Genomic DNA, 27,614 nt, shown 5'->3' on the forward strand with positions numbered 1-27,614 from the left:
AATCATTTTACACTCAAAAAATTGTCCAATGGAAATGTAATCAAAACTCTGTGACAAAAATACCACAAAAGAAGTCAAGTACTTACAAACGTGTGTCTTCTCTTCCAGTAGAGAGTGGAGGAGACTTTGCTGCCTGGGAGTGCGTCCTTTTGTGTGATGTCAAGTGGGAGGGTTTATGGTGTCCGAGCAGGATTTCAGTTTGTTTTTTTTTTACTGGTAAATGTTTTCATAGAAGGGATTAAAAAAGTCATACTGAAAAATTTTAATGTGGATCCACCACCAGGGAAATCCAGGGCCAGGATCGCCGATACTGACACTTTTTAACTTTACTGTTTTTTTTTTAAATAACAAATTAATAACCTATCGTCATGAATACTGAGTACTAGATGGTGGGTCAAAAAGACTTTTCTCCCGTGGTTGGCTAAGCTTTCCCTTAGAAATAAGAATGACTATCATCCAGGTGAAAAAACTCACTGCTCCTCCGCATTGAGAGGAGCCAAATGACAGCAGTTCAGACTTGACTGTGATAAATGAATTTCTGTCTTATACAATTCAGTGATAATAAATTAAATATTTTTGTACTTAGAAGCATAAAAAACCTGGATGTAACAAATAATTGTGTCTTGCTGGTGCAGGGCTGCACGAGTGCCACCAGCACCAGGGGTGCTGAGGTTCAACACGAGTGCCAACATGTACTGTGACACTGTAAAGTAGACTAAGACCTCTCCCCTGGTGAGTTCTTTAGAACAGGACGTTATAACAACAGTTACACATTCTTTGATTCTGTGATTTGTCATTTAGGTTGAAATCTTTGCTAAGTCAATTATTCATGAACAAGAGACAAGATGTTCCCTCTGTCAGAGCGTCTCCACGCCTGGGGGGCGACAAGTTTTCAAAAGATCAACTGGTGTTATTTTCTTGAGCTAATGAAAAGTCAGGCAAATGGACAGTGGAACCTCAAAAGTCAAACACCCCAAAGGTTGAACATAGGGCTGGGCAAAAACTCATATCGACATTTTTTCCATAAACACAACTCAAACCAAAGTCAAATTCAAATATGTGTACAAAGTTGTGTTAAAATATAAGCAATATTGGAAAAATTGCCACTGAAATAAAATAGCATATTCTATTTTTTAGATAAATATAGAAAAAGTAAAATATAATGTTCAATCTTCAGTGCAATAGTGGCACTTATGGTACTTTTACGCACTTACGGTAGTAAGTGCACTTAGTGCACTTTTACGCACTTACGGTAGTCTCTGTAGCCGGGTTAGCGCCGTTAGCGTTTCCATTTCAAGTTCCCCACGACGACAGACGGTAAACATGGTTGATGCCGTCTTTTTCGCTGTTCACTCCCGCCACGCAGCCTCTCCACCTCCATATTTCCGCGGGGATATCCGATAATTGGACGTAACGATGCTAACAGATGCTAACAGCTGCGCCCGAGTGTCGACAATGGCCCAAGCGGTAAACTACAAACGTAATAAGATGAATATCCATAGCTGCACACTTGTTTAAGGGTCGGTATGGCACAAAAACAACAAAGAAGTAATAAATAAAGCACTATTAAACAATAAAACGCTGCAGGAGACACGGAGCAGCCTTAACTAGCTTGTACTCGGGCGGCGCCATCTTGAAACATGAGACCTCCATCAAATCCAGTCTAAATCGATATGAAGGATATACTGGTTTTTGATACCGTGCTTAACAGAAATGTCGATACTAAAAAAAATCGATATATTGCTCAGACCTAGTTGAACGATTTTTTTTGAAAGGTCAAAACAAACAAAAGGGTACCAAAGTGTGATGCTAACCACAGAAGCGGGAAGTGGAAGAAATGCAACAATGTTGTCACGCTTCACGCTGCTTGGTGAGCAGGCTGCAACTTTTCTTAGTCCATTCATCTCAGGCTTGCTTTTTCCATGAATCAAGCAATCCAAATGTTTTCCACCGAGGGCCGCATACAGAAAAATTATAGGACACTTTCATATTTTTATGTCTTTTTACATTTTGCGAAAAGCTTCAAAAACTGAAAACAAGGACAGCAAAAATTGAAAAATCAACAATTTTACACTTATATGGTGGGTAAAATCCTAATTAACTTGGAAAAAAAGCCTATTAGCCTAAATCACTATGTGTCCAATGAGCTGCATTTCTCTTTCCACTTTCTCATGCTGTCTAAATCATTATTACAGTTATAGTTTGTTATATGTAAGTTTTTTTCAATCTCTCCAAATATCACCATCCTAGGTAAATAAAGGGCCCTGATACAGTACTGTTTACAACCTTTGTAGGCACCATAAAGAATTTTTTTTCCCCTAAGGTTGCTTTAAATGAGCAGCTAAGACTTTGTAGCAGAATCAGCCCTTTATTATTGTCCCACAACGTTTGGTAAACATCACTAGAGAGACGTTGGTAGGGGCCTCAGTCTCAGTCCGTCTTTATGGTCTCCATTTTAGCATTGATAACCACGGGAAGGTTTGGGTCAGTGAAATGATCTGAAGGAAGGCGATAAAGCACATTGATTGGAACAATAAAGAGTGTTTTTGTGTGCTGTCACTCACCTGCAGCAAAAGCACAGATGTCAGCGGGTCTTTTAAGAAGCACGTCTCTGTAAGACAAACAGGAAGTGGACCGTGTCATCATTTTATGATAAACTGTACATGTGTCACAGTTATGACCATTCACCACTTTTAATAAACTATATACATTTTTACAGACGAACTAATGAGTAGTTATTGAAGAACTAAGGCATTGAAATTTGTAGAAGTTACCCAATCAGTCGATAGAGATGTCATTGTAAATATACTATGTACTAACTCAAAAACTAACAATATTTATCAAAATGAATATACTGTAGTATACATATATTAATACAAACAGTCAATACTCAAAAGCAGAAAAATTAAGTTGACTTGACAGTAAACATTTTAACCGTCTATTAATTTAAAATACGGTTGAATAACTGTACGTTAGAATGGCTGTATTCAGTTGGCCATTCATTTTTAAGAACATACAATGCAACAACACTTCCTCGTTTTCTTAATCTACGCACTTGCTAACGCTTGCTCGAACCAGAATGCTGGACATGACTGCCCTCTAACGCCCATAGACCGAACTGCAGCTTGGGACAACAATATGCCCACCCCAACAATGTTTTCTCATGGGAGCACTCATAGGATGTCAAAATTGGAATATATATTCACAATTCAGTTACTGTAGTTACTATTGTTTATTAAAAAACAATTGGTGTCATATATGGACGTCTTATAAAACCTGAGGAAGTCTCCAACCAGGATTTCCACCTCAGGATGCGCCATCAGGTACTTCTCATTGTCGATCCTCGTCTGGATCTGTGCTCAAAAATTCGCAAAAATTCGGTCAAACTCCACACATCTTGTCTTTGTTTTTTATTTAATTGACTCTTACTTTGAACAGGCGGAGTTTCTCCCGCTGGTCGGCGCTCAGAATGCTGACGTCCAGTTTTTTTCCCGAGGCGCTTTCTGCCGCCATTTGCCCTCCTTTGAATACGTCAAAAGTGCTGAGTCACGATAAGCGCTTTCATCTGCTGCTGACACTAAACAGTTGCTGTGGTAACGATCGCTTGAAGTGACAACATTTGGCCGCAAGATGGCGACACAACACCTGCTTGATCTGTAGTTTCTATCGCCCTGAAGCAGTCAGTATGGACGACAAACGTTACACTTCTTGGAATTCGCAGTACTTGGAAGTGAAAAATGGCGTCATAGGTACACAAAGAGGTCCTGTTTAATGTTCGTTTGTGCTGTAAACACTCACCGACCACATCATTAGGTACACCTACACATCTGATCAGTCGTCATTGTTAATGCACTGTATTATACAGTCAAATTGTATAATAAAAATAATAGTTATTGTTATAATCTTAGGACAAATACTCACAATTTTGCATTATAAATCATAAATGTGAAATAAATCTGCTTCATCCTGCTCCTTTTCGGACAGACATGTTGAAAAATGTAAACATGTGATGTACTTCAATGTCCCCTGTACGCCATTGTTATTAGCTCACTAAAACATTAGAAACACCTCTTAGTGACGCCGAGCATAAACTGCTGCATCCAAATGAGAAAATAAAATAAAATAGACCCGACTTGACATTCACAAGTCTGATATTTAATAGACTTTATCAAAAATACCACACCGCAACATGCGGTTCTCTGTACAATAGAATGGTCCATCAGTGAATAGATTAGCTTAAAGGCTGCATGTTTAAGGTAAGAAGTCATAAAAGGTAGAAAAGCTTTCCCTGGTGTTAGATCGATATTGAGAAGTCCATCGTCACGTGAGCGTCACTGGCCTTGGGCTAAGAAGTAATGTGTGTTGTTGTAATGAACGACTTCCTGTCTCGCCATCTCTGACCACTCGTCTTCATTTCCCCCCATCTCCTCGTCTTCTTTGGTAGCCGGGGGATGAAAAGTCACCAGAGCTCGACCCTCTGGTGCGATCGGGGCAGGCGGTGCGGGTTGCCGACCGGGGAGACTCAAGCTGTGGAGTTTGGACAAGAATTTGTTCTTGTCTCTGAAACGGAACACGTGGGTCACAATCCCGAGTTTGTCACTTTGGTTGTGAGCTGGTTCTGAGTCTCACCTGAACACGCAGGCGACCAAAATGACAGCGAAGAGGGCCAACGGACATGAGATCCACAGGATGTGATGTGACACAGCTGTGGGACTACTGACGCTTAATTCAGGAAGTACTGCAAAGACATGAACGGCCATGTGAAAAAAAACTCTTCTCCTCCTGAACCGCTGCAGACAAACGGGTGAAAATGTGAGACGAAATGCACCCCGGCTGCGTTGCCGGTGCTACTATTTTTATGACCTATGCAACACATGACGGCGGAATGACTTGGAATTTCTCCCACAGATCAATACGCTCTCCAAAACACCCGCTGACCCAACCTTCTCCATAATTGCATCTTTGGAATGTGCTTGAGGCCAATAAAACAACAGGCGGGTCCTGCACTTTGATGTCATTATTTCTAATATTTACACTACATTTTCTTTATGACTTTATTCTTATAATATTTTGACTTCATTCTCTTAATATTATAATTTTTTCCAAAGTAATTTTTAAAAATTTGCAACTTCATTCTTTGTTTTTTTTTCTCAGAATACTTCGGCCTTATTCGAGTAAAATCTTTCTCTGAAAGATGCCTTTTTTCCCTGATAATTATGACTTTATTCTCCTTATAGTTCCACCTTATTCTTGCAAAATTACTGCAGTTTTTTTGTATTTTTAGAATGCGCTTTGGGCTAATTGAAATAATTTTGGACACTAATGCTTTAGTGTTAATTATTATAACACTTGGAAAAATGTGTGTATGATATGCATGCTATAATGTCTTCCAATGAATTTTAACCACAAAAATTGAGAACAATGACCACCAAAGTACATTTTCGGGAGTGGCTAAGCCAAGGTGTGTTGAGCCATGTTTCCTGTGCAGCGGTTGTTGATGTTGACATGACTTCCTGTTCAAAGCGGAGGGAACTTTTCAACATCAACTTGCTCCTTTCCCCGAGTCTCACGCTCAATACGTTGACTACTGAGTGAGTACGACACAGGACTCACCTTCTGATGGCTCCTCTTCTGTTCCAGAACTTTCGTACTCCGGGAACTGAACATCGGAGAAGATGACAAGAGAGAGAGTGAGACTGAATGGAGGACAATAGCAAAAAATGTCTACATATTAATGTGGCTAACTGTCATGCAGTTGAAATGAAATAGAGTACTCTTATTGCACTGCAGACTATACGTATATCGTAGTCAGCAGTCATTTTGCAAAAATAATTATTAACAGAAAAAACTATTGTGCATGTTAAATGTAATCTAAAGAGAAAAGTTCACAATTGTACAAAAACTGTAAAGTTACAGTATAGTTACATAAAGTTAAAGCTATCAAGTTATCATTTTCATCTTTCAAAGTTGTAATATAAGAATATGAAATGGTGTCATCTTACTAAGACCACTAACCTCATCACACAGCAACTTAACACTCCAAAAGTACATCTGACAAACATGGACAAATATGAGTTTAAAATGATTTAAAAAAACGTTTTCCCATCATGCATTGCATCTGAGTAACATATTCATTGGGGTTCTGCAAGGACGTCAGCCTCCCTCTGGGCTCATCTGGCATTTTCTCAAATGAAATGGTTTTCTCTCACTAAAAAGTTTAAATTTTTTTAACTCGTATTGGCACACGTTTGTATATTTATTAGGTATTCCTTTTGAGTGTTAAGTTGCTGTGTGATGAGTTTAGTGTAAGATGACACAGTCAGTCAAACTATTATTTTCAGTTGCTCCTGTCAAATAAAGAGCTGCCTGGTTCTTACGGACTTGGAAACGTTTGGTTAATATTTGTACAAATCTGTTCCGTTTAAACACCGGGATTTACGGTAGACAATCTACATTATAATAATATCATATTTACCAAGTCGTCATTCAGCAATGCCACGGGTTCTTGCGTCCTTACATCTGAAACACAACATAAATCAATAAGGTTATATTATATATATAATATATATATGTACATGTATATATATATATAACGTTTAGTTTTCGCTGTTTCTGCCCAGCACTGCACACTACACAACCATGATAAGAACCATGTTGGACAACAAATACCTTTCATACATCAAGATTATTTTCTATATTGGTTTTCATTTCATTCTGTTGGCGTAGTGAAAGGTTTAATTTTGGAAAAATCCTAAAGCTCTGTGACAAAGACAGGAAGAGGAAGGAGCCCAAGAAAGTGTTTGCATGCTCTTCTTAGTACTCTCTACTGAACATGCAGGAAGGAAACAGGAGCGCCTCCTTCTGGGGTTGCCATGGCTACGTTTGTGTATCAAGGAAGCTCAAGTACTGCGGGATTCCAAGTGGATGCCAACATCATAATCATACTTCCTACATGATGATTTATGCAAGGATAAAGTGCAATTAAATATGTCAGTGTGTTGTGTTTTTGTTTTGTACTTAATTACCAGTCCAGCTGCTGCCATAGACCGGTGCACTCCAGCTGCTCCACAGTCCGTCAAATTCATCCTGAGTCCTGAGCTGGATCATGTACTCCACACCTGACAGCGCGTCTGTGATGGTGAAGGAGCGACGGCCCTTGATTAACCTCACCTAACACACACACAAACACTCAGTAAGAGCATGTTTAAATCATAATAATAAATAATAATACATTTTATTTAAAAGCGCCTTTCAGGACACCCAAGATCGCTGTGCAGAAGATAAAAAACGTAGTGCCCCATAGTGCTAAGACGTGCAGAGGGTACAGTGAGATGGAGGGACGCGGAAGATCTGAGGGAACGGGATGGCTTGAGAATGTGGATGAGGTCAGAGAGGTAAGGGGGGGCAAGGTTATGGATGGACTTTTATAGGTGCCAGTGGAGTTGCTGAAAGATGGGGGTGATGTGATGGTGATGGGGTTCTGGTGATGCTAAGGACAGGTCTCCATCGTTGTTGCTGGGGTGTACCTGCTCGTGAGAAGAATCGACCGGTTGATATCTGAGTTCATAGACGAGCTCATAATACGTGTCTTGAGACTTCCAGGAGACGGGGTAAGTCCAGTTCACCTTTAGCCTGGTCTCATGCCCTACTTCCTGTCGCACCGCCACCGCCGCCGGAGGATCGGGCCTCACTGAGAAATCAGAGAGAAGCGTGATGACTGGCTTAAAAAGCCGAGGCCAAGGTGATGCCGAGAGTTGGCGAGAACGTACGTATACCCAGAGGGGAAAAGGACAAGATGGGGCTGGTGGCGTTGCCAGCCGCGCTTGTCACACACAAGTAGGCCATGTGACTGGTTCTGAGCTCGTCCTCGTCGTGGTCCAGAGCGCACCAGCAGCGGGACCAATGGGAGGAGGAGGAGCATGGAACACGATGGAATGTGTCGCTGGGCCTGGGAGAGGGCGGGAAGAGGAGATAGGAAAGTGTCATGGGAGGAAACCAAGAGTGCGGCTTAAAATAAACGTGTCATGTTAATGATGACAAGCGGCTTGTTAGAACGAGCACAATCACACTGATCAAGACTTTTATTGATCTGATAGATTAGCGTCTGATACGCCGGAACGGCAGCATCGGCACAAGCACAGCGACTGTCTCTTACCGTTTACTGAGCAACAGGGAGCAGTGAGGTCGTAAAGTCAGCGGCTTCTCAGGCGTCCACTCACAGCGGATCTTACTGCTGGGTGACTTTTTGCTGCAGGACAGTCTGGGGGTCTCTGGAGGATCTACAGTACATCATAGAACAAATACTCTTACTGTTTATGGAGGAAACCACTAATGATGTGCGATACCGCTGATTTTGTGTACGATCCCACACTGACTGAAACTCAGGCTGGGATTGACGATACTGATATGATACTAATATGATTCTGATACAATACTGATACAAAACTGATACGAAACTGATACCATACAGATAGTATACCGATACCATACCGATGCAATACAATACCAATACAATACAGACACCATACAGATACTATACCTGTACCATACAGATACCATACCTATAAGACACCGATACCATACAGATATCATGCCATACCAATACAATACCGATACAATACTGATACCACACAGATACCATTCCGATACATACAGATACCATAAAGATACAATATCAATAGACACCGATACATACCGATACCATACAGATACAATATCAATAGACACCGATACTGATACAGTACTGATACCATACCAATACCATACAGATACTATACCGATGCAATACCGATACCATACAGATATGATACCAATAAGACACCGATATGATACCGATACCATACAGCTATCATACCATACGATACAATACCATACCGATACCATACAGATATGATACCGATACCATACAGATACAATACCAATAATCCACCGATACGATACCATACAGATACCACACCAATACAATACAATACCGATACCATACAGATGAGATACCGATACCATACAGATAGCAATAAGCCACCGATACGATGCCATACAGATACCACACCAATACAATACAATACCGATACCATACAGATGAGATACCGATACCATACAGATAGCAATAAGCCACCGATACGATGCCATACAGATACCACACCGATACGATACAATACCAATACCCTGCGTGACAGGACGATTATCGCAAGGCTCCATCCAGCCATGCAAAATTTGTGTATGTTAAATGTTCACTTTTGAATGTCATGTTTGAATGACAAGTTCATATGTCCTTCACGTGTTCTGTCCTCAGTGTGGGTGCTGTGGAAGTTCATTTAGTCCTGCTTATGCTAAAACATTAGTATTAAACCAGTATTAGTTTGGATGGCAACCGTGGTTATCTACCCAGCATGGAGTCCCGTGTTATACGTGTTGTGGCTTACCTGCCACCGTGACCTTTAAGGTGAACCTCTCTCTGCCTCGGTGGTGACACGAGTAATTCCCGGAATCCTTCACTTGCACCGAGGACACTGAGAGCTGTGTCCCGCCCCTCCCCACCGTGAACCCCTCCCAATCCCAGTGTCCTCTCCCGACAGTCTTCCCATTCAACTTCCACTTCCCCTTGAAGCCCCTTGACGGCGTGCTGGTGTCCATGCCATCAGCCTTAGGAGGTGAACTGGTAGGCTGGACTCCTTGGTCCTGACGCTCGTCCTTCATTTTGTTTGTATCATCTTTTCTTAAAGCTTTGTTGCGGTGTGGTTTTTCCGCCGTGGTCTGCGTCTCACTGGAGGAATGTTCTCCTGTGTTGTTGTTGTTTGAGCTCTGTTTGGACACCTTGACCTTTGCTCCGTCCACCTTCACGTCACCATCACAGGACAGAACTAAGCTACTGCCCGGGGACACAACTAGCACACCAGGGGGAGCTTCTGAAGACAGAAAGGAAATAGTACAGATTATTGTGTGTCAATAGGCTAAGGGTTAGGGTTTGATCAGGATTAGATTAGGATTAGGGTTGATATTGGTGTTACTTTTAGGGTTAGGTTTTTGGTTGTGGTTGGGTTTAGGGTTAGGATGTTAATTAGGGTCAGGTTAGGGCAGTGGTGTCCAAAGTGCGGCCTGGGGTCCATTTGTGTTAAATATCTTTTAAGTTAAAAAAAATCAGCAAAAATAAAACAATAACAAAGTCATCATATTAAGAATCTAATGACAAAAGGTCTTAACTTAATGAGAATAACATAATAATATGTGGTAAAATAACCTCAGCATAGTTTGTACAGTTATATAGTTAACAAACAAAACAAATAAAGATGACCAAAAATGACCAAATGTAACTTCCTCCTTTACATCTTCATCTGGCTTGTTCTGTCACTAATGTAAATAACCACCATGTTCTGATTTCACTCTCAACTCACTGACTCTTAGAAAGATAAATGTTGAAAGTCTACCAAATGACCTTTTGCTCTTTTAAAGAGTAAACACACTTTCCCGCAGCTGCTGGAAGGGACACAAATTAAATAGAGATAAATACACACGAAATTCAGAAAGAATGATGATGATTCCACCATCCTTATCACTGTCGTTTTCATTCCAATAACGTCATAAAACACCCAGGAAGGCTACATAAGAGGCACACTACAAAAGTCCTCACATCAGCATTGGTTCCGTACCTTGTTTCGGACAGGTCCCTTGGAAAAAGCTGCCTACCGGCGTGATGCAGAGCCAGACACACAGCAGAGGGAGGAAACGGTGCATGGTTTGCTTGTAAAGATCCCCCCAGAGAGGAGTCGTAAAGCGGTCACATCGCCTCTGGCAGCGGTCCTTCTTCTGGATCCTTGTCCTTGTTTGTAAACGGGGAGCCCGACTTGTGTCTGGAGTCTACAAACTACAAACTTCCTCTGAAACTCGTTATTGTGAAATTCATCCGCCCCCTACGCACGTGCATGCGCGCACACGCACACACAAGCATAAACACACACACACACAAAGGATATCCTCCTGCAGAGCCCCATGTAACTGGATCAACATTGGAATTGAACTCCATGCCAATAAAGGTATCCTGCAGTATAGATTATATTGCAGGATGATCCAGACATCTATTAGCTGCTCTGGTTTTTCCCTGTGAAAACATTTATCTCCAACTCGGGTGTTCACTCATCCACCGTGCAGCCCTGGAAGGTAACCCAAACCTACCAAATAGTCAGAAACTCTTTTGTTGATCAAACTATAATAAAAATCAACATCTCTAACCAAAATTAAACTGGAATGCTGGCCATCATTCACAATCCTTATGTTAAACATGAACACATTTATTTCCCTTTTATATGAGCTAGCTAACAATGCACGTCATTGGGACACGCCTATTTGGACTACTTAAAAAAAAACTGTAACAGCTTTTTATTTGCAGTATCTTGCCCTATTTTGATGATTTGAAACATTACCGAAATTTCCTTCGTCTAGCTAGTCATGTTAGTCCGCCAGATAAATATAGTTTTTCCTGTTAGCTGCTACAATAACAATATCACTGTAGGTTGGTTAATATAGAAGTATGTTATATAAATTGAACATTGTTGGCGTTTTTTTGTGAGGACTTCTTCTCATGAAGTCCATTGTTAGCTAGCTCATATTTAATCGTTTTCTCACGCTAGTATGCAAAAAAACAGGAAAAGAAATGTGTTCATGTTTCACACAAGGATTGCAAATGACAGGGAAATTTCCAAAAAAGCGCAGTTCCCCTTTAAGTTTGTTGTAAAAACATTACGATTCTTAGAACCACAAAGACACAAAGATTGGAATTGAGGTCATTTTTCTTGCCACTCCCAGAAGAATGTAAGTTTTGGTAGGTCATGAAAAAACATCATGCATCCAAAAAGGACAGCAAGATATTTAAATGTTGTTTAAGACGACATTATTTCAAGTTTTACAGTCCTACTCTGATAGAAGCATTTGCGTTTTGAGAGAAGCTTCACACACCGTAAGAAATAAAAATACCAAAATACCTCCCATTGATCAGGAACTAAGCACCTCAAGCGCATTTCATACAGTGTGCAGGGACGAGACATCACATAAAATTCACGCCCACATTCTTTTCAAGTTTTTCCGCTTAGCTTTCCAAGATGAGCCACCGGGTCAGGTGATACGTCTTATTACATCACATGACAAAGTCAATCATCCGTACTATCAAAAGCGTGTGTGGTAAACACATCAATATGATGCAGCCAACCAAATGACAAGGTGTTACCGTGATGGGTTGCATTGCGTTACCTGTTGCACTGCTCTCCTTGAGAAATAATTGATGCAGGATTTCTTTTTGTTTTTTCTGTTCATTGGATGCTAACTTGACATATGTAGCTGTTGGACCGTGATGAATCCACGCCTCTTTGGTGCATGTACTGTAAATATACAGTATACTAAGCAATTGGGGATGCCCTATGGGATACACTGTGCTTGTTGACCATGCCGTTTGGTTTTTGCAAAGCATCAGGATCTTTTCTGGGTGATGGACCAGCCTCTATTCTGGAAGCTTCTCTTGACTTTCTTCCTTGATGGGAACATCCTGCAAAGATCCAGGAACGGAAGACGAGTGTGAGACCGCCGGAGTGTATTCTGCCAAGTCGCTGGTGGAACTGTGAGCATGTTTCTTCTTGAGGAGGGTGTCGATCCAGCTGGAGCTGTGTTTGGGGGCGAAGCTGGCCATGTTCTTTCCAGAGGTGATCAGCTCTCCAAATCCCTCCTGGTGCGAGAAGGCATAGCCGGACCTCCGGGAGCCGTCTCTTGTGCTCGGGCGGTCCTTCCAAATGCTGCCCACGTTGCACCAGGTGGATGCCATGCTGCTCCCGGCTGGGCTCCTCTTCTTTTCCACTACCAGCTGAACATAGCGGACCTGGACATGGAACCAGAAGGAATTTTATGCGGTTTCAACGAGACATAAATAAATATTCCATAATAACTTTCCATAAATAGTGTTGCATTCATTCCTTTAATCCCACCTCAGTTTCCCCCTTCAGTCCGCCCATCCTGTGACTGTTTTTTCCCAGGCTACTGTGCTGACTCATATGGAAGTCATTGGGTCGACTCTACAGTAAGAGCGGAAGGCTTTCAAGGATATTATGCCGTTATTATGAATTAGGCTACTAAGACTATATAAAACCTCCCACCTGCCGATGGATTTAATTATTTTCTAGGTTATTAGCTTAGCCGTCTGACTGTCACACACAACGCGGCCAAAGACGTTAGTGCAAGACGCTACACTGCACGAAAAAAATCGCACATATGTGCCTTCAACTTGAGAGAAAGTAAAAACAAATGCAAAAACATCCAGTTCAAGACACTCCGACAAGAGAGATCACACAAGAGGACGTTGCAATAAAAGACCGTTCAGTCATTAGTGGTGACTGATTCAATCAATATTTGCAGTGGTCATTCAGTCACAGTATGTATTCAGCCGTTTTAACACAGTTAATCATTTACCAATTGGAAAATGAACCAATGACAATTAGATCAGTGAAGCTGACGAGGAGGCAGATGGACACGTTCGTGTGTTGTGTGTTTTTTCCTCACCGTGTCCGAGAGCTGAGGTTTAAGGACCCATCTGAGGAAGCGTAGTGCCAAAACTGGAACGATGCAGATTGCTGTCGTCAGCGCAAGAGTCAACCACACGGCCGGCTGAGATAGTGTACTCTGAGCATTGCCTGCATTCAAAAACAACCATACAAGGGTAGAATATGGAGTTCCCCATGGCACTTTCCTTAGTCCCCTTTTGGTGTGATGATGAATTTGACCATTTTACCACCATTTGGCCGCTAATAAGTACAAGAGAGGACAATGAGTGGAAGAGAGTGCTAAAACTGGAGATGACAGATGTACTACGTATAATGATGACCAAAGTAGAGCTATCAGAACAGATCAAGAAAGGTTGATAGCGATCAACCGGAAGGCAGTGACACCCGCGTCATAAACGTTGCAGAAAGAGGACTAAGTGGTGAATTTATTTAAGGAATAAATCACACCGACCTACGAAATGGAAGTGAGTGATGGAGATGGTGAAGAGTCTCTGACTGTGCAGACCAAACATGATGAGAAAGTAGGAACCCAACGAGCCCCACACACAGACGTGGTTGATGACGGTCCAGTAGGATGTGTCAAGCGCTATCTAACCAAAGCACACACACTGCGGTTAACCCACGGGGATTCAATATAACCTTAAAACAGCTGCAGGGAAAAATCCCAGTGTTCTGGCCTGGCTTACCTGTACGCTGACAACAATGACCAGGGCTGTTGCTGTGGTGACAGCAAAGGTCTGGTAGTCAGCGAGGGGCTCTCCGCTGCTCTCTGTGGCGTTGGACATGGTGGCGTAAGGGACAAAAAACAGCACCATTGATGTGTAGATGCCTTGGGCGATGCAGATGAAGAACTCTTTCTTGTTGAAGAGCAGGTTGAGTTGGCCAGGCTCATATAGTTTTGGGTACTCTAGACTCTTCTGATCAGACACGTCCTAACATACAAGAGGGCGCAAATAGATCGGAAAATTCAAGCCATTCATGGTCAGGACATGCACACACTTGTATTGATGAACAAACCTGGTTAAATATGCCCATGGCCAGCACAGGGAGAGATGTGTAGACAATGTTGAAGAGTGTGATGAAAAACTGATCATACACCGTCTACACCAAACAGAGAGAGACAGGAACAGGCTTTTTCTTTCTTCTTCCATTCAAGACTTAAGTAGCGTTTAGACTTGCACCAGTTTTGCCTCCGTACATTTGCAGTGCGTTGCATTTATGATTAGATCACTGATATTATGTGTTTTCTTTGCGCAGTCCTGCACAGTTTCCAGATACTTCACACCTGTTAATGACCAGCTTACTCACCAACACGCAAAATTGTGCACCACTGTGGGGGCCAGGTGCGTGCAAGTGTAAACGAGGATTTGTGAAGCACCGGAACATTTCCTTCCTGACCTGTGCAGAGAAGCCGCAGAAGAAGGCGAACCAGAAGTGCACCATGGTGAAGGCAAAGTTCTTGTAGAAGAAGTAATACAGGAAGCGGCACATGCGGAGGTAGGACCATCGACCGTGCACCAGCAAGAGGCGCTGTAGGAAGCGGAACTGGGAGAAGGAGTAGTCACTGGCCAACACGGCCTGGATGCCCTCCTGGCCCGAGATACCCACCCCAATATGAGCGGCTGGAGGAAGAGAGGAAGAGGAAACATTCACAGCACTGCACAAACATGATTTCTGGTAAAAAAAAAATATTTTATTTTTTTTCTCAGAAAATAGGCACAAAACACATCTCATTCAATTTTTCATGAGCTGAACTGAAAGATCTGTCTTCTTTTTCTATGAACACAAAAGGCCTACAGCATTTCTCTCAAATATTGTTCACTTATCTGTCAAAATGTGTGCTAATAAGCCTTCATCAATCATGATTCATAGTCTATTCACCTCACAGGTATGACATATCAAGATGCTGATGAGACAGCGTGATTATTGCACAAGTGTGCCACAATAAAATGCCACTCCAAAATGTGCAGTTGAACTGCATTGGGGATGCACAGGGGGCCCAAAAACCGGTATCAGTAACCATCATTTGACTCAAAAACCGTACTCGTTGATCCAGAGCATCCCAAACATGCTTGCTAGCTTCAAAATGGCATCAATAAAATGCACCTATGTTTGTTGGGCCACCCGATCCACGATATAGATGCATTTTACGGTGTTGGAGACATTTCGGATGCAGATATACGATGACGAGATATGAAGCCTGAGGGCCATTGTGTCATTCATCCACAAATGCCAATGACAATGCACGGCCCCATATTGAACACGCATCGACACAATTCCTGGAAGCTGAAAACATCCCAGTACTTGCATGTCCAGCATACTCACCTCATCAATCGAGCATGTTCGGGAAGCTTGGGAATTTTGGATTTCGACAGAGTCGAGAAACAATATTTCAGCCTTTTGAGCTGCATGTAGAAAAAGTTTTAGATCTTTGAGTTGAGCTCATGAGAAGTCTGATCAGCTCCTGGTGAGTTTGGGTATCAAAATATGGAAAGTATCAATATTTTGATTTGGGAATTGAGTAGCTAGTATATATAGCTGGTATGTACAGCAAGCCCAATGCCCAAATTGTACCCCTAGCTTTCTCTAGGGGACACGTGTATGTATGTACTAGCATGTGCACAGTACTACAAGCACAAGGTGATGCAACACATAGCAAACACAGAGGAACACAGTACATTGAGTTACTGGGTTAACTCAACATAGTGTGACTACCAAGGCGGTTAAACATCCAGTTCCCAGCGTGATGAAGACACAGTATGTGCGGCAACATGCCACAACTTGCCACACAGCCCGTCTGGCATTTCGTAACACCAGCTCGCTACTTCTCTTATTCCGCCCTGCTGTTATGGTTCTTACTCCGACTTACTCTTGATCATGCTCACGTCATTGGCTCCGTCCCCAATGGCCAGGGTGATGGCCGTCTTGTGTTTTTTAATCAGCTCCACCACCTGAGCCTTTTGCAAAGGGGTGACCCTGCAGCAGATCACCGCTTTGCACGCGCACGCCGTCGTGACAAACTCCTCCTCCATGTCTCCTTCCAGCGCATGGGCCTGGTGGAGAGAAGGAGCTTGATAAGCTTGAGTGGCATGAGACTCTATTTATATCTCATCTGTCACTTCATTAGGTACACTTTACACATATTATGTATTATTGTATAATACCATATCGCATTATCATTATCATGTGCAGATGTACCTAATGTTGTGGCCAGTGAGTTTATGTTCATACCAGGCTGTGGCCGTTGACGACGAGGGCAAATTCCCCAGAGAAGCTATCCGTGAGGTCGGAGGTCACTTTCCTTTTTGTTGCACCCTTGAAGCGGGCGTCTCCACACCCGTTAACTCCTTCGTTTTTCTCACCGTCCTTACTTTGTGACAACTCAATCATCCTTTCTCTCGCACTCCTGGATAGGAATAAACCAAACACTTCAACAGGAGAGGAGAATCATGTGTTAATTGAGGAAAAGTATCAAATGGGACCTGAGCTCCTGCTTCACTGTCTGTACACTGTGCCCACTGATGACGAACACCTCAGTCATATCATCGGTCAGCATCTTACACGAGTAGCCGATATTAATAGCCGTCTCTGTGGAAGCCAACAAAGACTAAGCAGATTCTGGGCCAGTTTTCACAGGGATTGTGTCTCACCTTGCTTGTCTCCAGTAAGAACCCACGTTTTGATGTTAGCCAGGGAGAGGAGAGCGATGGTCTCTCGGACGCCTTCCTGAAGCTTGTCCTCTATGGCTGTAGCACCGAGTAGCTAGACACACACAAGCATTATTTCACAGACTTACACAAGAAGAAGTCTCACTGACCATCATGTTTTGTTCAATCTCCTCATAGACAGCTGTGAGCTGATCTTCTTCTTTCTCAGCACAGCGATGGTTCTTGGACCACGTGTCCCATTCCTCCTCGGACAGGTCCCTATAGGCTAGAGTCAGGGTCCGGAGCCCCTCTGTCGCGTACTCCTGGCGCCCCAAAATATACAAACACTAGATGGCGTCACAGCATCACGAGTGGGTTGATCGACCCTTTGGTTGACTCACATGGAGGTGGTCTGAGGTGATATCGATCAGTTTCTGGTTACAGGGGTGGAGCCTCTCCAACAACACAGTGTCAGCACCTTTGCAGTACAGACGGATTTTGCCCTCTGGGTTACGTACTGACAATAACAGAAAAGGGGACAAATGAACACAGGGGTCCATCTTCCTATCTTATGACTTGTATCAACATAAATCATCTGTCATGACTGGCATCAACAATGACATTTAGTCTGTCTCATGATTTAACTGTACCTACTACAGAGCCTACTAAACACACATTGACAGTGTCCTGTCATCTATCATGTGACCTCATTTTACTTACCTTATCTCATCTTAGATATAATCTATAAAATAAATAATACATTCATCACATATTATTGATTTATTAAATATATCCTAAATTTTCTCCGGGTACTCCGGAGAATGAATGAATGAATAAATGAATATATCCTAATCCTAAAGAGATACTTAAGTGCCTAATAATGACGATTATCGACTATGGATAAAATCTAACAAACCAGATTTGACAGCCCTGGTAAATATTACATGCGCGGTGTACGTGTCTATCAGGGCAGCACACCTATGACAGACATCCTCTTGCGTACGTTGTTAAAGTCCAGGATGGCCAGCAGCGTGTAGGTGACGGGCCGCCCCATCTCGGTGGTGGTGATGGTCCCAGGCGTTCGAGAGCGAAAAACAAATCCAAAGTTTCGCGCGGCCGTCACTAGAGCGCTCTCATCTGGAGACTGAGCTTTGTACACCAGCTTTCCTGGAGACACGGAGCACGGAATGTCACCGAGGGGGACTCTGTGGACAGAAGTGAGCGCCCTCATCTTCCTCACCTTCGCTCTTCTCCTCGCTCATGACCGTGTGGCAGAGGGAGAGCAGACGGAAGAACTCCTGAGTGGAGGAATCTCCCACTTTGACCGACTCCAGCAGCGTGTCGTCATAGAAACAGAAGTCTGGGTCTGCCAGGGGATTGAAGGGAGTGAAGTCCAGCCTCTGGGAAGGAAACAATAATATGTTGGTATAGTACTAGCATTCATTTTATGATGATGACTGACCTTTGGCTTGGGTCCCGGTGGGCCTGGCACATCACCTAAAAGTCACACAAATGTACTGGACTGTAATACACATTTCACTGGATTATATTACCCTAAGGATTCTTAGGACCCACGGTTCTATGGCTGGGCATCAGTCATCAGTTTAGGGAGACAATCACAATCCCAAATGTGGACTTACCGTAACTGCTTCCATTGATGGAGCACTTGTTGAAGTTCATGATGTTCTGAGTGAGGGTTCCAGTCTTGTCACTAAAGATGTATTCAACCTGAATGAAATAAAGTATTCTAAAATTAACTATTGTTTATCCTTAGTTGCAGTATTGTCAGAAAACTACATTTATGTATGTTTGTTTTTGGGATATTATTATTGTTTTTCATTGATAATGTGATTGTTTTCTTTTTGTCCTAAATGTTTTTAAAGCCACACGGTGGATTAGTGGTTTTCATGTTGATCGCACAGTCAGGAGATCTGGGTTTGGGCATCTCTGTGTGGAGTTTGCATGTTCTCCGTGTGCGTGTGAGTACCCCACTTTCCTCCCACATTCCAAAAACATATGATAAACAGTGTGTGTGCGTGTGTGTGTTTAAGGAAGTCCACCTGGCCGAGCTCCTCACTCAAAGTGGTGGTCCGGGCCTTAGCTGCTGTGTTGCATTGGGAGCAGAACATTTGCTGGTCCCGGTTAATGAAGAAGCTGTGAGCCAGTCTGATCACCTCCACGCTGTTATGACACAAAAGGTATCAGTAAGACGGCAGTATCCCATACACAGGCGACAGTGCGTATAGGATATGGCTGGAGACAAATATAACAAGCGTTTTGTGAGGTCTGATTTTTTTTTTTTGAGGAGGCATTGTTGTGATGCAAATATATGACTCTTTTGAACTCATATTGTTTTAAGAAGCCTCATAAGAAAACTCATAGCGGACTCAGTCTGCTTGTTTGGTGCACACCAGGGTTCAGATGATCAGAGTTCATTTGAACCGAACCAAACATGACAAGTGCAAACGTTCTCAATGTTCATCCTCACCTGACATAGAGAGAGATGGGCACCACGGTGTTGAGAATGATCACATAGGACCAGAAGGCAAAGAAAGCCGAGAAGACAAAGCTGTTCACGGGAGGTTCCCACGGTAGGTAATTCTGAAAGCGAGAACCTACCACTTGCTCCCACACCGCATTCCCTATCGCTAAAAACATGCACATACACACCAGGAAGCCAAAGATCTGCCAGACAAAAAAGAACGATTAAAGATATGATGTTGGAATAGATGTGAGATGTGACAAAAGTAGCATGTCTTACCCAGAGGACCAACGTGTTCATCAGAAGATCGATGCTGGCACGTTTAAACTTGGTAGGACCGCTGTTCTGCATCAGCTTGGTGTCTGGACCTGGGAAACAAACAATTAGACGAGTTAAACTTTGAAACATGTCGCAGTTGGGTTCCTAAAACCTTCATTCTTGAATAATGGGTACATTTCCTAAAAAGTGCAGTTTAGAGAAATAGGGTTATAAAACGTCATGGCAACAACAACACCAGACACTTTTATTTTACCTGCAAAGACGACCAGACCGTAGCAGGCTTCAGTGTTGCGCAATACACACCCTCGAAGGAGCATGTTCTGGTTGGTCAAGGTGTACTTCCTGTCTCTCCAGTACAGAGTCCCGTTAAAACGATCCAGCTTGTTGTTGGGGGGCTCGCAGACCACCTTACCTTCACATACAGAGCGACAAACGTACATGAAATAACCAAATGAGTCAAGACAGGAGTAAAATAAAATGTGTCAAATCCCACCGTCAAACTCAGACAAGTTGTTTGGGTCCCCCAGTTCGGACGTCACTGAGACGGATTGGCGCACCTTCATGTTGGTCTCTCTGTAAGACATCGAACCCATCAGAATCAGTTCCCTTCACCTTGGTGGTGAGGAGCGGTGCGTTCACTGACCCGTCCAGTTCTGCGGTCTCTATGTAACACAGCCCGTGAGGTTCACTGCTGGACAACAGCAGCAGGTCGGCCTGCAAACACAGGCAGGGGTTAGCGTTGATTAAACCCCCCCGACTCCAAAACACTCACTGCACTAGGGAGCTGAATTAGTGAAAAAATCCTTTTTAATCGTAGCATTGTCATTGTTGTCACCATTATTTTTCTTCCCTGATTGGCGGTGAGAATTGTCGATGTCTACTTTGGTTTACCTGATTGCAAACATTCCGTACAAACGGTAACTTACCGCCACAAACTGATTGTTCTCCAACTTGATGATGTCGCCAACTCGGACGTTCATCCACTTTTCATTCCTTAGCCTGACACAGCAAAATAGGGGTTAAAAAAATCTGCCAAAAATGGCGACAAATCTCAAAGAGACACATATTTAAAACGTCTCAACCTTCATGATCCAACTTACGAGCCACTGATGAGCACCTGAGACTGACGGTTGTTGACTTTGTTGTCACTCTGCTGGCGAAACTGCAGAAGGCGACAGAGAAGAAGAAGGTTAAGTTCTTATAAATGCACTTCCCTTTGAAATATACGCATCTGTCATGCTAACATAGTCGTCTGAGGCATCCTTCACCGCCGTGATGCTCAGCACCATCACTAAAGGCACGATAGTGGTGAACCAGGACAGAGAGGACACCTGAGGAATCAACTGGACAGAGAATAACACTCAGTGAACGCAGCGCATTGTGGCGAGCAGCAACAGGACTGTCGCTTACCTGCAGCAGGAACAGGAAGAGGAAGTAGGTGTTGGCCGCTACCTGAAACTGCTCAAACAGGTTGATGGGCAGAAAGGTGAGGATGTTGTACTTGGATGTTGTGATGTAGTTCGTCTTGAGCAGAAGAAAAGGACCCAGGTATGATTGTAGTGTAGTATAACGTTACATACCAGAGACGACGTCCCCTTACCGCATACTGGAACTTCTCGTTGTACTCTCTGTCATTGGCCCTCACCATTCTCTTCTCCTCTGAGGGGTGGCATCGACACACAAACACAAAAAGATACATATAGTAACTCATTCACGACCAGACATTTTCCAAAAGACATGGATGGCTGCAACGGGGTACAGTACATGAGTATTAAGGACCTGCGTTGCACTGATGATACGTTTCATTGATAGCTACATGAGCAGCAATGAGGAAGCCACAGGAAGCAATGGCACAACTAAAGCGATTAGCACATAATGACATGCACGCTAATTAATACAGATGCTGCCATTTGCTGGGTTTCTGCAGCTCTAACCCAATCATCTCAGTAGAGATGTTATGCAATCACTAGAGCCAATAATTATATGCCAATTAGTTGGCCCATGTTCAAATTACAATATACACAATATACAGTACATTTCAGCAAGGGTTCATGAATGCTATAATATACAATATTACAGGTCCCATATCATTTTAAATAGTCGTAGATATCCCACAATAATGTGTGTTAATAAAGTGTTTTGTCTAAAATGTAGCCTCGCACTTATACTGTAACTTGTTCAAAATAATAGATGTCATATATCACATAAAATTATATAAAAATAAGGAGCGGGACAGGAGGATTCAGGTTAGCAACGCTAGCATAGCTGTGTGAGCTACAATGCTAAAATTACCCTCCCATTTTAACAGCAATATCATGCTAGGTTATACAGTACATTTCAGCAAGGGTTCATGTACGCTATAATATACAGTATTACAGGTCCAATATCATTTTAAATAGTAATTTACATTGAAATAAATGTAGCCTTGATGTTTAAAAGTGCTTTTAGCCAGCCCTACTGAAAAGACGCTATTTTGTGTGTCTGTAGCTTCGATGCTAACGAGTCGTGTTTGTCCGAATTTGTCTCAGACAGAGTGTGTGTCTCTCAGATACACTTATAATGTAACTTGTTCAAAGTAATAGACGTCATATATCACATAAAATTATGTAAAAATAAGGAACGGGGCAGGTTTGCAACGCTAGCATAGCTGTGTGAGCGCCACTGCTAAAATTACCCTCCCATTTTAACAGCAATATCATGCTAGGTTATACAGTACATTCTCAGTTAGGGTTCATGTACGCTATAATATACAGTATTACGGGTCCAATATCATTTTAAATAGTCTCAGATATCTCACAATAATATATTGGAAATGTTTTGTCTAAAATGTAGCCTTGATGTTCAAAAGTGCTCCACTTTAAGAGCATACAGGTTAGCAACGCTAGCATAGCTGTGTGAGCTACAATGCTAAAATTACCCTCACATTTTAACAGCAATAGCATGCTAGGTTAGCAAAGTCACTGAAGAAAAACAAAACAAGCAAACTTACGGCTCCCACGTCAGTTGCTGAAGGACTGTCAGAGCTACAGGTTTTATTTTGAAATCCATGTATTCCCTTCCCATTTTAAGGACTTTGTTTTCAAATTAAAACAAGTCAACTGGATTGGGTTCATCAGTAATAAGATTTCTGAAGTGATTTTCTAAACTGGGAAGTTGCTTACCAGGCAACTCGAGTTACTTCGTCATCTAAATAATGAATGTCATCGTTAACTACGTTCGCATTGATTTTTCCCAAAATAACCCAACTGAAAATGGCGGACACGCGCTGAGGTGCACGTTCACTTTGAGAGATGCACTCGTGCTCCTATCTCGTGTTCTCCCCAAGAAAGCCGAGCCGAACCTGAATGCATCTTTAGCAAACTGCCCATTAAGTGTTTAATACGTCTTGGCAGCAGCAAAGGCATTAGAAGCCCTAATGCTGACTTTAGATGAGAGAAGTGTGTACAAATCTATACAGCTCCATTACAGAGAAACTTGCAGGCTCCTTCTGAGACATAAACGACAATACGAGCATCGATTCCAGCCGAAATACTCCACCTCGGAGTTCTGTTGCTGGCTTGTGTACAGGGACACTTTTAATACGAAGACCGAGGCTACATATTCATCACACATACACACATTTGAACGGCACACATCAAACATGTCATGAGTGCATGGCCTTGACGGAGGTGTGAACGTTGGCCATACTGACTGATGAGGATGATGATGAAGATCAAGATGGTGTACTCAGAATGTCTTTCATTTGTTGGGGACTAGCTTTTTGGTGCCCCCAAAATGTTGTCCTTGGCTATACCATGCAAAAAAACACAACAAAACAAAAAACACTATCATCAAAGATCCTGTATATGACAGGAGTGCTCAGATATTTTCAAACATTTATTAATTAATTAATCAATTGAATTTGTTTTGGTTAGAGTTTGTTTTGGTTTGAGTCCGTCCTTCTGGAATACATTACTGATGCTAACCGAGGCACAACTGTATTTTATAAATCAACAACAAATATACACCAAGGAGGAAGATGACTAAAATATTGCTCAAATGTGCTTATGTATATTACATATTTTCAATTTTTTAACGAGCTTGAATGAACCACTTTTGGGTCAACAGTTGAGAACAACTGTTCCATATGATGAGAGCCCTCTGCTATATTTAAAGGGGACATATTATGCTTATTTTCCACCATTTGTATTGAGTTGTGATAGCCCACACAGAAAGCTTTCCAGATCTTCCACAATCTGCACCTATTCCAGCTGTATTTCCTTGGATTTTTTTTCCAAAACGGCAATTCATTCCACCCACGGCTTGTACAGCTGGTACAACTTGCACCCTGGGCACACCCATATAAGGAAGTAATGGGCTGGACGGAGCTGGTGACTTCTCACAACAAAAAAACTCTCTGAAACCGAGCGTTCAGAGCCATCCAAGATTTCTTTCAGGGTTCACTTCCAAATGCACAAACCTCATTATGTGAAACGTTAGCATTGTTGAACACGATAATACAACATTCTAACATCCTGCTAGACAAAAGATCCTCTACACGACAGACAGGATGCTCTCCCTTTTCCATAGGCTGAGAGTAAAAATGCTTCTATAACAGGAGTGCGCTCATTTTTAAGGTCAAGCTAGGAAGGTTAGAGGTTAGAGGAATGTGTACATCAGCGTGATCTGTTGCACCGATGATGATGAGGCAGCACAGTCGCAGCCAAGTGATGGCGCCCTCAGATGGATCAGCATGTCAGCCAGCGGTAGCAAGGACACGTGGATACATAACATAACATAACATAACATAACATAACATAACATAACATAACATAACATAACATAACATAACATAACATAACATAACATAACATAACATAACATAACATAACATAACATAACATAACATAACATAACACATGAATATATGACATGCTACATACATAACCTATGCTATCTTATGAGACGTGCCACCAAAAGACAGCTGGAGATATGACATCACCGCATGAGCAAGGACGTTACCAAGGTAACCACAGGGCTCTCGCTGGGGATTGGGTTGCAGGACGGGGCAACCGGGCGCCATGAAGGTGTGTGTACTTTGCCACTATGCAATACACACGTGAAGATGCTGATGATGCTTGCTGGTGGATGACCTTTGGTATCACAATGAAGTCAGGAATTACATCTTTTTTCTTCATAACTTTTTAACTCTATGCTACTAAAATGACATTTTTGTCATATTAAAAAAAAAAAATTACAACTTTCTCATTGGATTACAACTTTTTTCTTTTATTTAATAAAATATTTTGTACCAATTCTATTGCAATTATATTTAATAATTCATAATAATTCCAAGGATAATTTATTGTAAAATGAAAAACATATTTTTTTGTTTTTTAACATTTTCTTGTTAAGATTTTTAGAATGTGCCGCTGGCCAATAAAAAAACAACCACGGACCACAAATGGCCCCGGGGCCTCATTAGGACACCCTTGCTGTATTACAATAGACTACTGTCTTCATAGCTGATGAGGAGCGACATGAATGGTGGTCGTGGTGGCAGCATCACGGTGTGGGGCTGCATGAGTGCCACCAGTGCCAGGGAGCTGTGGTTCATTGAAGGGAAACACAGCTGCACGAGCTGTACACTGACTACTCTAAAGTCTATCCAAGTTGTCCTCATCTAATAATCTAATAGTTGGTGTAACGGGATGTGGATTTTGGCATACTAACCTGGAGGAGGCTTCTTGGTAAACATCTCCAGTCTGCTGCCACCTTCCTTCCGCTATGGTCCATGGGACTGCCGAGGGTCCACGGGACTGCCGAGGGTCCACAGGACTGTCTACGGTCCACGGGACTGTCTACGGTCCACGGGACTGTCTACACGGGACAGAAGATGAAAGTCAACAGTGATGTCCTATAGCTTCTACTACAGTTGACCTCGCCGCATGCCGAGTGACGGTGCACCGAAGACGTTATACCTCTCGGCACGACAGGAGGTTCTAACTGTACGGCAGACGAGCCTTTAATCGATAACTGCTGAGGGAGCGAGGACGGACGCTCGGCTTTCAGCTCCTGTTTCTTCTCTTCCATGGCCACACACGTTTGTCTTGGCTTTCACCGCGCTCTCGGTTTTATCTCCAACATTAAAGGCGCTCTCAGGAATTGTAGCTTTAAAAAACAATGTCTTAAAAATGGGATAAAAATAAAATAAAATAAAATCTTCATTTTAATAATCTTAATAATCTTAAAATCTTAATCCCATGCAAGAATAACACAAATTCTGACAATAATTCCGAACAAGAAAAGCAGAATAATACATTCATAAACACATTTTGGTACATTTGCACACCAGAACAAAAATAAAACAAAAATGGAGAGGTCATTATATGCATATTTGAAAATATTTGTAGTATTCATAATATTAAAATACTATTTATATTGATATATTAAAATCACTGTTAAACTGGTTCCAAATATTGGTACACTGATATTGTATCTTTTTCATGTATATACACAATGTATATAATTTAAAAAATGTGGTTTAAATGTATATGATAAAATATAAATAAATATACATATATAAATAAATATAAATATATATATAAATTTAAATAAAAATAACAATAACAATAAAAATGTGTTTTAAATGACATTATTAAATAAAAATGGGTAAATAAATCTGCTGTACTGTATAGATATATATGAAAAAGAAACTCAGCCTAATGGAGACTACTATAAACTACAACCACAATGCATCCAAAAATGATCAATATTATTTTTAAAGATGTCATTTTCGCATATGTGATGGCGTCATCCTATCACTTATCACAACATCATACACAACAATGAAACATACCTCCTTAAAGTTGCCGTGAGTGAAAGTTTTCCAGGTTTTCCAGGTATGGATCAGGCATCCTCCTCGCCTTGCTCTTGCACCTTCCTCAGTCTGAGGTCAGGATGAGGTTGCTACTTGCTGGGGGTGGGGGGAGGGGGGTGCTGGAAGAGGAGAGAGGCGGGACGAGATGGGATGTTGCTTTTTTTTGGACACCTCCTTGAGAAACTCACCTATGATCTATGAAAGGAATATCCCCGTGGATGCTTTCCATCCCCCAAATAAGTTGAACATAAAAAGGGTCAGTTGAGTTTCAAATGTAAAGAATTGATATTGAATGGCGCCCTCTACTGTTCCATCGGCGCCATGACGCGCTGTGAGGAAATGTATTTATTTGAAAAAGGACGAGGACAAATGTTTTTGTGCAGTAGTTTGCAGTACTAATTCAACACAGAGTCTCTATCAACCTTCCTCCTGGGTTCAAATACCTCAAATGCCCGACCCCCATCCCCGCCCCACTGCAGACAGAACAAACACAGGATGGCCGGAAGTGGAGGTAACACGAGCATTTCAATGTTTGGCAAAGTTGTCAACATTTCTTAATAGTCAAGCAATACAATAACAGAAGCACACATGTGTTATATGTATAATAAAATGTATAATAAATGTTAACAGAATTAATTTTTTTATGAACATGTATGATGAAAACACATTAAGTTTTGTGTTCAAACATATTTCATAATAACATGTATTAATTAGATGAAATACTTCAAATATTTCAATCATTAGTTCTGAATTTATCATAATTTTCCTTCAATAATTTAAGAAATTATTAAAATTTTAACTTCGGAAGA

The 27,614-nt window shown here is 41.9% G+C and overlaps 3 protein-coding genes across 7 annotated transcripts; all 3 read right to left on the reverse strand.

Moving 5' to 3' along the window:
- Positions 1-2,053: 2,053 nt before the first annotated feature.
- Positions 2,054-3,997, reverse strand: riiad1 (regulatory subunit of type II PKA R-subunit domain containing 1). Its single transcript, XM_058083943.2, has 4 exons — positions 3,430-3,997; positions 3,277-3,353; positions 2,565-2,611; positions 2,054-2,498 (listed from the first exon to the last, which is right to left on the reverse strand). The coding sequence occupies exons 1-4, from the start codon at positions 3,511-3,513 to the stop codon at positions 2,431-2,433; spliced, it is 276 nt and encodes a 91-aa protein (XP_057939926.1). The 5' UTR covers positions 3,514-3,997; the 3' UTR covers positions 2,054-2,430.
- A 136-nt stretch (positions 3,998-4,133) lies between these two features.
- Positions 4,134-11,069, reverse strand: il6r (interleukin 6 receptor). 3 transcript variants are annotated; one of them, XM_078798234.1, is made up of 10 exons: positions 10,647-11,069; positions 9,423-9,905; positions 8,156-8,279; positions 7,776-7,948; positions 7,527-7,690; positions 7,026-7,170; positions 6,476-6,519; positions 5,614-5,659; positions 4,630-4,738; positions 4,134-4,560 (listed from the first exon to the last, which is right to left on the reverse strand). In XM_078798234.1, exons 1-10 carry the CDS (start codon positions 10,729-10,731, stop codon positions 4,332-4,334), a joined length of 1,602 nt encoding a protein of 533 aa, XP_078654360.1. In that variant the 5' UTR covers positions 10,732-11,069; the 3' UTR covers positions 4,134-4,331. The 3 variants fall into 3 exon arrangements, with proteins under 3 accessions (XP_078654360.1, XP_057939924.2, XP_057939923.2); XM_058083941.2 differs by having other exon boundaries at positions 4,134-4,527; positions 7,770-7,948; positions 10,647-11,065; XM_058083940.2 differs by having other exon boundaries at positions 7,770-7,948; positions 10,647-11,058.
- A 114-nt stretch (positions 11,070-11,183) lies between these two features.
- On the reverse strand, positions 11,184-25,770 carry atp8b2 (ATPase phospholipid transporting 8B2). Of its 3 annotated transcripts, none has more exons than XM_058083925.2 (28): positions 25,659-25,770; positions 21,547-21,605; positions 21,357-21,470; positions 21,191-21,289; positions 21,047-21,108; positions 20,873-20,945; positions 20,590-20,660; positions 20,440-20,519; positions 20,200-20,358; positions 19,947-20,035; positions 19,674-19,870; positions 19,246-19,366; positions 18,826-18,913; positions 18,648-18,682; positions 18,426-18,585; positions 18,164-18,352; positions 17,587-17,702; positions 17,356-17,532; positions 17,189-17,300; positions 17,021-17,126; positions 16,770-16,944; positions 16,408-16,591; positions 14,937-15,160; positions 14,556-14,639; positions 14,225-14,470; positions 13,990-14,128; positions 13,537-13,667; positions 11,184-12,859 (listed from the first exon to the last, which is right to left on the reverse strand). In XM_058083925.2, the coding sequence occupies exons 1-28, from the start codon at positions 25,681-25,683 to the stop codon at positions 12,488-12,490; spliced, it is 3,687 nt and encodes a 1,228-aa protein (XP_057939908.2). In that variant the 5' UTR covers positions 25,684-25,770; the 3' UTR covers positions 11,184-12,487. The 3 variants fall into 3 exon arrangements, with proteins under 3 accessions (XP_057939908.2, XP_057939909.2, XP_057939912.2); XM_058083926.2 differs by having other exon boundaries at positions 17,356-17,508; positions 25,659-25,768; XM_058083929.2 differs by lacking the exons at positions 20,590-20,660; positions 20,873-20,945; positions 21,047-21,108; ... (2 more) ...; positions 21,547-21,605; positions 25,659-25,770 and having other exon boundaries at positions 20,200-20,353; positions 20,440-20,482.
- Between the last annotated feature and the right edge of the window lie 1,844 nt (positions 25,771-27,614).

The sequence above is a fragment of the Doryrhamphus excisus genome, linkage group LG17 (genome assembly GCF_037039965.1).
Source record: "Doryrhamphus excisus strain RoL-2023G ecotype Guam linkage group LG17, RoL_Dexc_Guam_v1.1, whole genome shotgun sequence".
In the NCBI taxonomy this organism is placed as follows: Eukaryota; Metazoa; Chordata; class Actinopteri; order Syngnathiformes; family Syngnathidae; genus Doryrhamphus; species Doryrhamphus excisus.

Excerpts from the sequence above, each read along its gene's own strand:
- riiad1 (XM_058083943.2), bottom strand. The coding sequence starts at position 3,513 with ATGGCGGCAGAAAGCGCCTCGGGAAAAAAACTGGACGTCAGCATTCTG. Across the intron at positions 2,612-3,276 it reads CTGGTTGGAGACTTCCTCAG|AGACGTGCTTCTTAAAAGAC; the intron begins GTTTTATAAGAC and ends TTTGTCTTACAG. Across the intron at positions 2,499-2,564 it reads CATCTGTGCTTTTGCTGCAG|ATCATTTCACTGACCCAAAC; the intron begins GTGAGTGACAGC and ends GCCTTCCTTCAG.
- il6r (XM_058083940.2), bottom strand. The coding sequence starts at position 10,731 with ATGCACCGTTTCCTCCCTCTGCTGTGTGTCTGGCTCTGCATCACGCCG. Across the intron at positions 4,739-5,613 it reads AGAAGAGGAGCCATCAGAAG|TACTTCCTGAATTAAGCGTC; the intron begins GTGAGTCCTGTG and ends ATGTCTTTGCAG. Across the intron at positions 4,561-4,629 it reads TTGGTCGCCTGCGTGTTCAG|AGACAAGAACAAATTCTTGT; the intron begins GTGAGACTCAGA and ends GTTCCGTTTCAG.
- atp8b2 (XM_058083925.2), bottom strand. The coding sequence starts at position 25,683 with ATGTTTACCAAGAAGCCTCCTCCAG. Across the intron at positions 20,661-20,872 it reads AGAACAATCAGTTTGTGGCG|GCCGACCTGCTGCTGTTGTC; the intron begins GTAAGTTACCGT and ends CTGTGTTTGCAG. Across the intron at positions 18,353-18,425 it reads GAGCGAGGAGAAGAGCGAAG|GAAAGCTGGTGTACAAAGCT; the intron begins GTGAGGAAGATG and ends CCGTGTCTCCAG.